General features: G+C 34.1%; 1 protein-coding gene across 1 annotated transcript in view; it reads right to left on the bottom strand.

Moving 5' to 3' along the window:
• Positions 1–15,543, bottom strand: part of LOC150099051 (neuron navigator 2-like) — a 636,174-nt gene that overhangs the window by 14,111 nt on the left and 606,520 nt on the right. The window contains exon 33 of the mRNA XM_090405801.1: positions 8,635–8,753. Coding sequence (XP_090261927.1) covers positions 8,635–8,753 — 119 coding nt within the window. The remainder of the gene's footprint in view (positions 1–8,634; positions 8,754–15,543) is intronic.

Here is a 15,543-nt window from a genome sequence, read left to right as displayed (position 1 = left end):
GATCCAAAGGACGGCCCAGAATTAGATGGATAGACAAAATAAAAGAGGACCTGAAAACCAAATCACAACAAGTGACATCAAACTGGACAGAATTGTTCGGACTCTCCCAGGACAGACAGAAGTGGAAAGAGTTCATTCGGTCTCATCATCATCCACATAGATGATGGAAGAGAGAAGAAGAAGATGGAAGAGATTTTCTGATCTCAAACTTAGCAATATATGCCTCTGTATACAGTTAAGACTATTCAGGTATCGCACACCCTTTGAGGGTATATACCAGGAATTTGATGATGATGATTCAGGTATCGCAAAGGAAATATGTTCTTTACATTTCAGGATAAATACTCGCAACAAAGAGAAGGACTTGCCGTGGGCTCCCCAGCCACCACCCTAACAAATCTCTTCATGGAACATTTCAAAAAGAATGCTATCGATAAACATCATAAAAACCAAAAGCTTGGTTGTGTTATGATGAAATTTTGATTACTTGATTAAGAACAAGAGAAGATTTAAGGCATTTAAAGATTATCTAAACAGATTGCACCGAAACATAAAATTCAATCTTGAACTGGAAGACATTGCGGTCATGTTGCTTATGCAACTTATACTACAAAATTTACATCAATTTGACCACGGCATTGCATTTTTATTCATGTATGAAAGATTTAAGAGTGCATAGCACATTAGTGCTCAGCTTAATTGTCCAATGCAATTAATTAATTGTTGGATAACTTTTAATACTTTAATTTATCAATTCATTGTAACCTAATCTACATAATTGGGGAACAACGTGTTTAACATATATTAGAAAACAATAATGAAGGAGAAATGCAATATTTGGTTGATATATTTGACTACAATCATACACTCTGCAAAATCTCTGAAATGTGACATTCAACACTTTTTCCCATTGTAAATATGGGCAAAAAAGTTATAAATTATTTATAGAAAATTATATATTAGAAACTTGTCTATATCGGTGTCCTAAACATCAGTTCACACTTCATGCATGCAAAACAGATGAAACTCAGAAAACAAAAACGGCAACTCATGACAAATGACAATGTTCGATTGGATTGGTTGACACAATAACCAATCACAGCCACTGATTTCTTGGTGTGATTGTCTCAGCACACACCTACCTTGCCTTCTGGGTGGTTTAAAACCACTGGAATGCTAAGAATTTGACCTGCGGCACCATCTATATGTTCAAATGGCTCAAAGATGTCTGCATTTGTGACCGCACACCAGGAGTATTAACATGTATGTGATGCAACATTGACGTGTCAAAAAGTGCACTCTTCATGAAGCATTAGTATGGTGTGTTTAATTTTAGGAATCACACAAAGACAGGAAACAATTAAGGGCATCGCTAACAAGAATAAATGCAAAGAATATAATATCAATGATAATGCTATTTCATGGGTGTGCATCACATACCTAGCACACCCTGAATATACACCCCTGCTGGAAGATCACAGAAAATTACCATTCCTTGATATTCTTCTTGAAGTATCTGAAGATGAAAAAAGGTTGATCTTTTAAGTATACAGAAAACCAACCACCACTGAAAGATTCTTACATGCCGTTTCACAGCCATCCATTACAAAAGATAGGTATAATAAAAACATTATGAGACAGGGCCCACACCATTTTCAGTATATCAGAAAAAAAAGGAATGAAGAACTTCCAATAACTTTGTTACCTTAGACACACTGTCTACCTCAATGGGTATGAAATGAAGATGATTAACAAAATTGCAGTGTTGTTTCGTATTTACAACTTAAAGTGACTTCTTTCCTAATGCGTAACATTTAAAGGTTCTTACATCCACCAAAACCTCCACATCTGCTCATAAAGAAACCAGGAATATATAAAATTCATTGTTCTTGTGGCATTTGCTATGTAGGCCAGATGGGACCATCTGGAGAGATATGCATATCTGAACACGTAAAGGACAGTGATAAGAAAAGAAAGCACAGATCGGGATTAGCCTTCCACATAACAAAATAGGTCAACAAGCAGTTTGGCAAAAAATTGATCATATCATTTTTTATAAGAAATAAAGAAGCCTCAGAAATGCTTCACACCCTCACGCAGTGCAACAAAAACAAAAGTTTAATCCTACACCAACTTTGGTCAACATTTATCAAAAAATTAACCACAGAACTGGGAAATGACAGGCTTTATGCCACAGAACGTGACAGCAACAACTAGTGTTGTTCAAATTACTTAAGCCAACAGGGATTTTTTAATTTTTTTTTTTTAATCATTCTGTTTATATATACAGGTAACCTTCGTAAAACGCGGTACTTATACAATGCAGTTTCGATATAACGCGGCCTAAAATTGTAGTAACCCTTGTTGAACGCGGTACTAATACAACACAGTTCTGATAAAAACATAGTCTACAAATTGTAGCAACCCTTTATCTTTTCATATGTTTTTCACTGCACGACTTAAAAAATCTAATTTTATCTTCGTTAAATTTGTGTCTGCCTGTATCCCGCATGTAATTATAAGTAGCGAATTTATATTAGGGGATATACCCTTTAGCATGCATGTACCTCAATTGTTTACCGTATAAAACGTTTATTGTTGAAAATTGGCCTCGTTTCTGCTAGGAAAGTGCATTAAAAATAATAAGTGTGTTCATCTCAAGCTGAGCACTTTATTTTCTGGTGAGTTATATACAATATGTAATGCTTGCTTTTTTGTATAAAATAAATTATTTTTATAGTAATGGCCACAAACTGCAACAAAAGAGAAAAACCGACATTGAAAACAAATTTAATTTCTCTCGAAGAAAAATATTCAAAATCTTGGATCGGTTGAAAAATGGAGAAAAACCAGGAGTTTTTGCAGGGACTTTCAATTTAAATGAATCAACAATTCGAATAATCAAACAAAATGAACATAAAATCCGAGAAAGTGTTTATTGCTGGGTCAACGATAAGTGCAAAGTGCGTTGCTCGTGTACGCAATATTCTAATGAAAAAATGGAGAAATCTCTAATGATTTCGATAGAAGATTGCACCTCAAAAGAAAATTCCTATGGATGGAAATCTTATTAAACAAAAAACTCTCAAAGTTTATAAACATTTATAGTGCAGACCAGGAGTTCAATGCAGATGAATCCTGGTTATATTGGAAAAAAGTGCAAAAATACACCTGTATTTCGAAAAATTAATGATCAGCTCCTGGATTCAAAGTTACCAAAGACAGAATTACTTTACTGTTTTGTAGTAATGCATCAGGTGATTACATGACAAAACCAGTGTTTATTAACCAATCCTCAAATCCTTGTGCTATGAAAGATTAAAATATGCACTATTTTATTTTGCCTAAAACATTTATGCATTATGTGCAATGAAGTTTAAGTACAATTTGTAATTTTTATACTTTTATACTATGTATTTGTTTCATAGTTTGTTTTCTTAACTTACATGAATTACCTGAATTAAATAAAAAAAAACCGATTTCAGAACCTAACCCTACTTTTTCTATGTGAGCTGAGACTTGCCTAATGCGATTTATATAACGCGGCATTTCTGCAGAACCTAACACCCGCGTTATACGAGGGTTACCGGTACTTGTTTGTTGAAGTTCTTATAAAATCTGTTGTGTGTATTTTTTTTTCCTAATCCTTTTTATACAAGTCTTGTACCTCTGATGATGTAAGTCCAACGACTTATAAAACTTGCCGGGTTATACTGTTTATTTTTTTTTAATAAAATCTATTTTTGTATGGAAATGTGGTCTCCACATACGGGGATGGCATTAGATTTTCTAAACCACAGAAATATTTAGTGCATGTATCTTGTTTTACATTCTCTATTATGAATGCAATATTGCAGTTTTCAATCTTCCTTCTTTTCACAGTTTTTCATGGTTTAATTTTCATAGTTACGCCTTTTTATTACTAATTTTTATTTGAAATTTGCTTCACCAGCAATTCAATTTTGTATCTTGAAAGATTTCAGTTACTTATGTACAATTTTCAGTGAAGATGGCACATTAAATATGGAAATAACAAAAGAATAAGTCAGCATGGTAAGGAGTTGAATAAATTTATATGAAATAAGAGAAATTTGTCAAAACACTAAACTAGCTGGATATAAGAGAGTGTTGAAACTTTCCAGAGCTGGGTTAGAAATAACACAACTGACCAAAGACTACAAACTACGGATATCACAGCTGTGAGAAAAATTATACAAACGAATAGATGGTAACAATGGCAGAATTATTAACTGTCAGAGCTTTGGAATGTGTGAACTAATTTCAGGAGACCTTATGGTCTTAACATGAGACAAGAAAGATTAGCAAAGCAGGTGTTTAATGCAAAAAAAAAGACCAAAATCCAGTTGGGTTGATGCAGTTAGAGGCGTCTTCTTCTTCAAGTGTCACCCCCTAGGAGGTTGGCAACCATGTCACGGACCTTTTTTCTTTCTTTTGCTCCTCTGGAACATTTATGGTAATTAAAGCCAGTCCAGTCCTGTCCATGACTTATTTTTAACAGTATTAACAAGACCACACAATTTTATCAAAGAGATGTTTTATTAACTGCTTATATTTTGCTGAATTTCAATTCAGCATCATCAGAGCACAACACACTTGTACACACGACAGTGAGTGAGTGAAACAATACAATTGCAATGGACAAAAGATCTAAAGTCCCATTCCATTCTTTGGCACCCTCTAACGAGGAAAAAAAAACAAAAAAAAAAAAAACACCAGCTATGCGGGAGTTTCTCTTAGGATAACAGTCTCCCAAATTTTTGGCAAATTAATGCATCCATATTTGTTAAGGTTGGGAGAATTCTTCAAAGCCATTGCTGACTCAAAAAATAATCTTTCTTTGGGAGACTGTTAATCCTAATCCCGCATAGCTGTTTTTTTTTCCCCCCCGTTAGAGTGCACCAAAAAATAGGACTTTAGATCTTTTGTCCATTGCAATTGTATTGTTTCATTCACTCACTGGTGCGTGTACAAGTGTGTTGTACTCTGATGATGCTGAGTTGAAATTCAGCAAAATATAAGCAGTTAACAAAACATCTCTTTGATAAAATTGTGTGGTGTTGTTAATACCGTTAAAAATAAGTAATGAATAACCGTCACACCTAAGCTTATCTGTCCTTAATGTCTTTAAACCACATTCTCCTGGGTTTACCTCTCCCTCTTTTTCCATCCAGTTTCTCTTCTAATATTAATTTCTGAATGCCATCTTGTCTAGTTACATGTCCAAAATATTCAAAGTTTTCGTTCTTTAATTGTTTTCATTAATGTTCTTTTCATTTTTGCTTTCTTTAAAACATCTTCGTTTTTCATTTTCTCTGTTCATGGTATTTTCAACATTCTTCTGATGGTCCACATTTCGAAAGCTTCTAATTTTTTCTCTGCTTCTTTATTTAGAGTCCAAGTTTCACTGTTATAGAGTAAGCTTGACCAGATATAGCATTTTATTAATCATTTTCTTGTGCCTATATTAATGTCTCTGGATGTTAGAAAGTTTTCATATCAATAAAAGCTTTTCTTGCTATCTATATTCTTTTTATTTCTTTAAGGGAATTTCCTCTGTCTGTAAACATTTGTCCCAAATATATAAAAGACTGAACCTGTTCAATTTTCTTTTTGTTAACAGTTATGTTTAATTTCTTATTTATTGGTTCTTTTAATATAATCATGCACTTTGTTTTCTTTAGAAAATTAGAAATTTACAATGCTTCTGTTGTAAATTTCTGTGACTAAGTTTTGAAGATCTTCAGATTCAGCTATAAGGACTGTCATCTGCATACCAGAAGCTGTTGAAGTTCCTACCCCCGACTTTTACGCCCTTCAATTCTGAAATATTTTTAAAAACTTGCTCACTATATTGCAGGCGTAGACTTCTGTGGCTAATTGGTTCAAAAGACATATTTCGGTGATTACATCACATTTTTTATTATTCAGTTATACAACATACTGAAACTCACTTCAGAACAAGAAGAAAATAGAAAACTTCCTTTTCTAGATATTCTATTAGAAGTTAATGAAGAAAATGAACTCTCCTTCTCAGTATATAGGAAGCCAACCAACACAGAAAGATTTCTAAATGCAGCCTCACACCACAAAAAATAAGCTTAATTAAAACTCTTCGAGACAGAGCATACAATATCTCCAGCACACAAGAAAGATGTAATGAAGAACTAAAATACTTAACACAAATCCTCCAACAGAATGGGTATGAAATAAAAACCATCAAGAGAATACTTAAAATGCCTCCAACTAACAACACAACAAAACAGGATTACAAAAGCGCAATCTCGCTTCCTTATATCAAAAATGTTACAGATAAGCTAGCCAAATTATTGAACAAACACAATGTAAAAGTAGCCTTCCTTCCTATAAAAAAAAAAATCGCAAGATTCCTACATCCACCAAAACCATCTCATCATCCTCTTAAAAAACCAGGGTCTACAAAATCCATTGCTCTTGCGGGATTTGCTACGTAGGACAGACAGGAAGATCTGGAGAAAAACGCATGGCTGAATACCAAAAAGACGTACAATACAAAGAGAACAAAAAACGGGTCTTGCTTTCCATACCACTTCCACTGGCAAAAAACGACGATGTCATACATAGAAAACAACTGCTACATAAGAAAATTTAAAGAAGCTGCTAATATGCTGAAAAACCCAACCCAATGCAATAAAAATCAAGATTTAATTCTCCATCAAGTGTGGTCAGCTCTAATAAAAAATCTACCTCAATCTGAGCTCGGACTGTATGAACGAGAACAAGAACATGTGACATCGTCCAGTATTGTTCAATGTCAATAACGCTTTATATCGGCATTCTGTTATTTGAGTTTATGAATAGCCAGATGGTTATGATTTGTATTTATTAATTCTCTTGTTTAAACTTTAAGTAATACTATTTACCCCTGAAGATGTAAATCCTACGATTTACGAAACTTGTCAGGAACCATTATTTCAGTATGTTGTATAACTGAATAATAAAAAATGTGGTGTAATCACCGAAATGTCTTTTGCTCACTATATATTATACAGTAAGGGTGATAAGACACATCCTTGACTTACTCCTTTTTTGATTTCAAAGTTGTCAGCATATTTATTTTTATATCTTTGAGGCCATTTAATTCCAGTATATATTTGTAATTATACGTAGATCTTTTCCTTTTAACCTGTTATTCTGTAGGATATGTATTAATTTCTTCTGATCTATTGAATCAAATGCTTTGGTGTAATCAATAAAACAAAGATATATGCTTTTCTGGTTATCAAGGCTTCTTTCACATAATGTTTTCAAATTGAAAATTCCTTCTCTTGTACCTCTGTCTTTTTGAAAACTTGATTGAGTGTCTTCTATTTCTACTGACAAAGTGTTTTTTATTCTTTCTAGGATTATTCTCAGTAGTAATTTTGTAACGTGGCTTGTTAAACTTATTAGTCTATATTCTGAACATTCAAAAGTTCTTGGAATTTTGGGAACAGTGGCAAAGATGGATTTACTTAGATCATCAGGGATGTATCCTACATCACAGATGTTATTAAAAATAACTTTTAGGTCATTAAGTGTATTTTCATTTACTTTCTTTAACAATTCGATAGGGATCTGGTCAGGGCCTGGTGTTTTACCTGTTTTCATTTGGCTTAGAGAATATTCTATTTCTTCATATGTAATTGATTCACCATCCAAATTTTGTATATCTGGTGTGTCTGTGCGATCAGAGTTAAACAGTTCTTTTCCATATTCTTTCCATCTTTTTATAATATCTTGTGTCTCTAGTAGCATTTTTTCATTTTGATCTTTTATACAAGATCTAAGAGGTGTCTTAGAGGACTTAAACATAAGATCTGATAATAATGGGCTCATGGCTGACTACAGACTAATTATTATTACACTTCATGGTGGTAGATTTATCTTGGGAGGGTCATTCAGCTGACAAAAATTTGACAGAGTGCTGTTGACAGGAAGTTAGTAATTATGCAAACTTTTCATGTAGTATGCTGTTTATTTTTTAGGAAAAGTGCTGAAGACATGTGCTGGATTTATTTACTAAGGAGTATAAATATTTAGGAGCATTTGCCTAACTAGCTTAGTATCTCTTGATATTAGGTTTAGTGCCACTATCTTTCATAATGAAATCCATATATATACATAAGTGGTGAATAATAGAGAAGATAGCATGTCCTCTTGTCTTATACCTGATTTTACAAATCAACTTCTTGTATATCCTTCAATTTTATCTGCTGACCTAGAACTTATATAAAGACCATATACTGCTCTATATAATATACACTTACCCAATATAACTGAACATGAACAGCTTTTTTGCTAGCCTTTATTACATGCCTTTTCTAGATCTGAAAAACTTAAATGCAGACTCTGGTTATATCACATGATTTCTGAACTATTTATCTGTAAAAATCTGATCCTGACAACTACCTGCATAAATATGTATGTATGTTTTATAAATTTTAACTTGAACACTCAGTAGATGAATTCCTCTATAATTCTCATAATATATGAGTACTATGAAAGCTTTTCTCTTATCAGTAAACAGTTATATTGTGTCATAAAATAACTAGATATAACTTGCAACTTAAATATTTATTTGTAAATAAGTGTTACCTGTAGACCCTCTCGAACAGCTTCTAGTAAATAAGGAACAATGCTATAATTCCATAAGTCTGTAAACCAAACTTGTGAACTGGATACACTTGTTGGACATGACAGAAAGAGTCTTGGCCCTAAAGAAATATTTCGAATGAATTATATATGGAATTATTAATATAGAAAACTGGGAGCATTAACAATTTAAAATAATAATAAAGGAATTTTGTGTGCTTGTAAGCAAAGTAAGTTTTCTTTAAATACTTGATACAATTCCTGTATGGACAATGATAATTCATATGGGTATTTTTGCACTACAGCAGTGTTTCTAAGCCCAAGGACCAGTAAAATGCCTAAAACTATTCTACGGACCACTAAGTTATGTATTTTTTTAAAAAAAACAATGTGGGGACTACCAACATTTGGGAAAAACTGTGGCATTTATAACGTATAATAAATCTAAAAGCATGTTTTGAATACATATATATGGAAACATAATTAAATTGGAAGTAAACAATTAAAAGTGTATCATCATTGAACAACGTTATAATTTTTATTAAATAAATAAATAATATGATATAATTATGTTACTACTTTTGATGAGATGGTTGAGCTTCTCGGCCCTTGCAGAGTTGATGGATATCTGGCTCAATATTGGTCAACTTCAGTCGAAGATCGGCACGCACGCGCACACACACACACACACACACACGCACACACACTAAGACGATTTCTGTATTATGTTTTTATTTCAAGGAGCGATGAAATTCCTTTCTCACAAAGATAGATTGTAGAAAACTGCATGATGATTTTCAATGCTTCTTCAGATAATTCGGGAAATTCACTTCTCACTGAAGATGAGATCCAGAATCGAGTCAAACCGAGATCACGGAATTGCATTTTAAGCCCACTGTCACTTGAAAGCTCAATTAACTGTTCTTTTTTCGATAATGAAAGGTCGTTCTTGTGAGTGTAATCCTGAAATGGATTGCGAATCCACAGAAATTTCTTATAAGTTATTTGCAAAATATGTTTCAAAATTCTGTTAAGAGTTTTGAGGTAGTCACAAACCCTTTCCAGAAACTCAGAATCGACAAAAATATCATTTTCCACTAAAAAGGATTCCAATGTTGGAGAAGGTGCAAATTGTATGTTTTTTTTACATACCTAATCCATAACACCAGTTTTTTCTCGAATGCCTTTATTTTGTCGTAGGCATCAAGAGCAGTTAAGTGATTCAACGATGACTTCTAAGGCCAGAACAGGCCTAAATCCTTGATACGCATGATGTTGATGATCAAGAACAGTTAAAGAATATCCCAGAAGGGAGAGATTTACTTCATTTAATTTCAAAAAAATGTCTGAAAGATAGGATAGTATTCATAACCATGCTTCGTCAACAAGGAGTGATGCAAAATCAGAATTATGTTCATTTACAAACAATAAAACTTCGTGCCTTAATTGAAATAACCTAGTTAGTACTTTGCCTCTGGAAAGCCAGCGAATTTCAGAATGAAGCAAAAGTTGTATATATATATATATATATATATATATTTTAATAGGATATATATTTTAATAGGCAGAGTACTATATATATATATATAGTACTCTGCCCATTTCATCGCAGAGTACTGAAAATAACCGGTTATTTAATGGTTGAGCCTTAATAAAATTAACTAGCTTTACAGCGTTGTATAGCATAGTTTTAAATTCTGGTGGCATTCCTTTGAAGGCTAATGATTCGTTAAGTATGAAACAATGTACCAAATCCATACCCGGAGCTACTTCCTTGACCATAGAAACAACCCCACTATGCCCGCCTGTAAGGGCACGAGCTCTATCCGAACAGAAGCCCACACATTTATCCCACTCTAGATCCCTTTGTGTATTATGTAATTATTGAGAGTGTGAAATATTTCTTCTCCAGTTGTTCAGAATGACAAAGTTTTACAAAACAGAATATCGCCATGAATCTTGTTATCATGCGCCTATCTTATGTAGCATATTAACTGGCATCATTTGTAACATCAGTAGTCTCGTCTATTTGTAACGAATAATAAGGGCTCTTCTTAACTCTTTCGATTAACTGAGATTCTACGTCACCTGCAATATCATTAATTCAGCGACCGACAGTGTCATTTGAAAGAGGAATCAAATCAACATCTTTTATTAACTTGTTGCCAAACATAGTTTTTACCACATCTTTCATAGCTGGAATTAGTAAATTTTCCCTGATAGAATGAAGTTTCATTGTTTTCGCTATGCGCAAACTTGAATGTTTGGTAGAATGTTCACAGAATGAACATTCTGCCGCTATTTGTTGATTTTTTTAAGTATCCATTTTATTTCAATAATTTTTACTTACTTATTCAATTTTAATTTGTTTTGTTTGGATAATTAAAAAATATATATTTATTTAATTAATTTAAGTCTGTTTGCAGACCACCTGTCCAATCCATTTTATTTCAGTAGTTTTTACTTCCTTATTCAATTTCGATTTGTTTTGTTTGGATAATTAAAATATATATAAATTTATTTATTTAAGTCTGCCTGCTGACCACCTGTAGTCTGCAGACCACAAGTTGAGAAACACTGCACTACAGCATGCACATTGCTCCCAGCCCTTGAACCTTTTTTTAGAGCTCTGCAAGTGAAAAAGTATGAACAATTATAATTTTTTGTTTAGATCCTTCTGTTATTTTGAACATAAGCTGAAAAGATGAAACATTGAGTGCATAACATGTATATTTAATTATGCAGTTTAAATTTAACTACTGAATCTAAGTTTTCTAGCCTCACATGACAATAAATGTTTACAGAGACAACAGCTTAAGATAACTTAGCTTATTAGGAAACAGTGAAAGCAGCTCTTGTTATTCTGATGTAATTATAACTGGCTCATTTACAATCTATTTAAATTAAATGTTAATCTTAAATATTCATTTAATACTTAAAATTTTAATCTTGTGTTTAAAAATTTATGGATTTCTTTCAATTATCCTCCTTACCCCTCAATTTCAAGCATATGGCCAGCTCAAAGATAGACACTTTAGTAAGAACTTAGTGGAATGCAGGAACAAGAAACAAAGAAAATTAAACAATGTGAAAATGAAAAACATTTCTGAGGTAGCCAAGAGAAACATGGTCTGAATGTGTGCAAGGAAAAAAAAAAGGGAAGAACAGATCAAGATAGGCAGTACTGAGGAACACTATCTCTTATACAGGGGATAAATAACATCCATCAGTTAATGAAACCAAAAATATTAAATCAAACCTATAAGCCAACTTCACATTTCTTTTCAATGATCTTAGAAATCCTTTTTTCCTCAACCAGGCCTGGGGATACTGGATTAATGCAACATTGGATTACTGCATAAATCAACCAATTCTGTAATAAACTACTTGACTCGTGCTAACCCAATGGTCAATTTCCATACTAATTTATCTGAGACAAATAAATTAGTGATCACTAATTTATTTGTCTCAGATTAACTACCTGCCTTTTTGCTTATCGAAATTATCAGCTGCTGTTTTTGGCTGCAAACTTCATGACTGGTCATTAATGCCACACACTGTCAATGCTGTTTTTTGTCCTTTGTGACCAATGATGTACTTTACACACACACACCTACAGCTGCTTTATCATAAAAGCCTTGTGAATGGCAATCAATTCCAACAGCACTCATATTTATCGAATGGCACTAGTGTCATGTGTAAATGTAGCGGAAGATTTGAGCTGTGCTAAAAAAAAGTGTTCTTAATTAGTGCATAGTGTGGCTTTTATCACAAATCGTATTATATTTTTTTAAATTTGGATACAAGTGTCCTTTAATAGTGTTGTTGGAATTTTTTGTTGTTTATATTGTGTTTTGCTACTTGTTTGTTAGTACTGTTTCTGAAAACAGAGTCCATTAATAAATGCACAGCGGCAGCATTGAGGGCTTCGGTACGAACATCTAGCTCTGCCTTGGATTTTTTGCAGTGGATGCATTGCAAAAATTGCTATATGTATACACCAAAAAATATGAAAGATTTGTGGATTGTTTGGATAAATGAGAAGGAAAGCATTAACCTAAGTGGAAAGTGTCTTGATAGATTAGAGTGATTAGAAATGGGAGTAAGTGCTGGGGCCATAGTAGAAGAGCTTAGGCAAGAGTTAGTGAAAATGAAAAGTGAAATGAAACATCTGGAAGGTGATATTAAACATCTAAAAGAAAAGATTCGCTGATGATAATGAGAAGGTGGAAGTTAGTATTAGAAAAAGAGAGTCAAAAGACAGTATCATTGTATGGGGATTCAATCATTAGAGGTATGAATGACTAACCACTAACGTGTCCAAAACATGCTTTCCTAGTGGAACAATGAAGCAAATAACTGATGTGTTGCAGAAAAGGAAAGATCAAACATCAAAACTAGTGGTAGTCATGGGCACAAATAACTTAGTTGGGGAAGGAAAGAATGTTGATATAGACTCTTGAAGTTGTTGCGGCAGGTAAATAAAAATAGTGTTGTTGGAAAAGTCATAAGCATGTTGCCCAGATATGACAACAGTGAACTGAGAAGGAGAGAAGAGATAATAAACAGTAAGATGGCCGAGTTGTGTGTGGCAAAGAGGGCTCAAATTTGTAAATCTGTGGAGTGAATTTGAAGGAAAGTTGGAATGGTTTAAAGCTGATGGATTGCATCTGAATGGGTTTGGTGCTGGGCATTTAGAAAGACTATTGTTTTCTGAGAAGGCACAGAGTCAAGAAGTTAATGTAGTAAATGATCAGAGTCTACTTGTGAAGCAGGATAGCACAAATGAATGGATTGTGCGAGAGGAGGAAGATGGATATGAGGTTGAAGATGTGGTTACAGCAGCACAAGGTGATGGAATCATAAAGGTGAGGATGAGACAGGTATGAATGGAAATCAGAGTCAGGATCAGGGAATGTGAGTGGTCAGACTGAAGAGAGGTGTGGTATAGCAGCTAGAATAGAGAATGTTGGTGCTAGTAGAATGGCCTCAAAGACACGGGGATTATTATTTTATTATGTGGTTGCACCCATGAAAGGTTATTACTAAACCTATAGTACATTTGTACTGTGGATGGTCTGTATGCAAATGTAACAAGAAACAAGAGAGGAGTTTGTTGCACTGATTGAATCAGTATGCCCAAAGATAATTGGAATAAGTAAAACTTGGTTGTCTGAGAAGGATGTAACGTCAAGAATAGAAACAGGATATATAATTTTCTGGAAGGATAGAAATGTGAAAAGATGAGGGGGAGTGCTGTTAATGATTGCAGACGAATTGTGACCACAATGTGGAAGTTGATAGTACATGCACAGATTTTGAATTCATGTGGTGTGAAATTGAAATAAACAAGCTAGTATATCTGATAGGATGCTGTTGTAGGCCAGGGAATGTAGAGAATACTGATTGTGAAATGTTTAGGCAAATTAGTTGGGCATGTAAAAAGAAGGTGATCCTGATGGAAGACTTTAATTACAAGAATATAGACTGGAAGGAGGGGATAATGTATGGGAACAAGGAGAGAGAGTTTTTGTGGAATTTCTGAGAGATAAGTATCTTAAGCAGCACGTGATAAAAGCAACTAGAGGCTTTATATTTTGGATTTGGTGATAACTTCACAAGAGATAGTTGTTAATGAGGTGTTGACACTGCCGCCAGTTAGCGAGAGTTATCATGAGATACTTGTTTGGGAAGTGATGAAACAAGAAAAAGTCACTGCCAAAAATGGATACATGTGGAAGTATAAAGCAGGTGATTATAAGAAGCTCTGTAGTCAGCATCAGTACGTTGGGTAAATGAGCTGAGTGAAAAAGATGTTGAAAATCAAGCAAGCTATGCTGGAAAAGAAAATGTTATGGAGGAGGTACAAGACAGTTGGTGGTGATCAGATCCATGAAGAGTATAAGGTGCAGGCTAGGAAGGTGACGAGCATGGTAAAGAAAGAAAAGGTGCAGTATGAGAGGAGATTGGCTGGTCAGGTCAAGGTTAACCCAGGGGAATTTCTCCATGATATGGCAAGCAACAATGGAGAGGGTGATGCAAGGCATCACATTAAAAGATAAGAAGACTGAGGCTGTGGTCAAGGTATTGGAGAGATTGATTAGTAATAGAATACAGGACTGGGTTGATGGACATAACATTCTTTATGATGGTCAGCATGGATTTGTAAAGGTAGATCCTGTTTTAGCAATTTACTTGCATTTTATGATAAGTGAACAGGTGTGTTAGATAAGGGAGAATCAAATACAGTGATATTCTTGGACTTTGCAAAAGCATTTGATAGATTACCACATGATAACTTTGCGTCCAAGCAGCAGAGGATGGGAATAGATGATATATTGGTTAGATGTATTGAAGATTGGCTCTCTGAACGATATCAGAAAGTTGTGTATGATGGAGCAGTGTCTCAAGAAAGGAGGGTAACTAGTGGGGGTGCTGAAGGGTTCTGTTCTTGGACTCCTGCTGTTTAACTTGATTGTAAACGATATATCATGTCGGCTGACTGGGAACTTTAGTTTTTGCTGATCATGCAAAGTTGGAAAGAATTATAAATAGCACTCCGATGTTAATTCCCTTCAGGAAGATTTGAAGAGACTTTTGACTTGGGCAAAGGAGTGGGGGTTGTAGTTTTAATATCAATAAGTGCAAGGTGTTGCATTTTGGCATGCAGAAATATAATACAGTGTACTATATTGACGTTGCCATACAGCAAGAAGTTGATGAGATTAGAGATTTGGAAGTGATGGTTGACAGTACACTGAAGTTTAGATGGCATATTGCTGGTGTTGCAAAGGCTGACATTGTTGAGCTGCTATGATAAAAAGTATGCTAAGATGCAGAGATAAGGAAGTGGTTGTGCTATTGTATAAAGCACTGGTCAGACCAAAATTGGCTATTGTGCTCAGATTTAGT

This window comes from Typopeltis vanoorti, chromosome 15, assembly GCF_054136105.1.
Source record: "Typopeltis vanoorti isolate ZY-2024b chromosome 15, IOZ_Tvanoo_1.0, whole genome shotgun sequence".
NCBI lineage: Eukaryota > Metazoa > Arthropoda > Arachnida > Uropygi > Thelyphonidae > Typopeltis > Typopeltis vanoorti.
The sequence above is the reverse complement of the archived record's forward strand: the minus strand, read 5'-3'. Positions and strand labels throughout refer to the sequence as shown.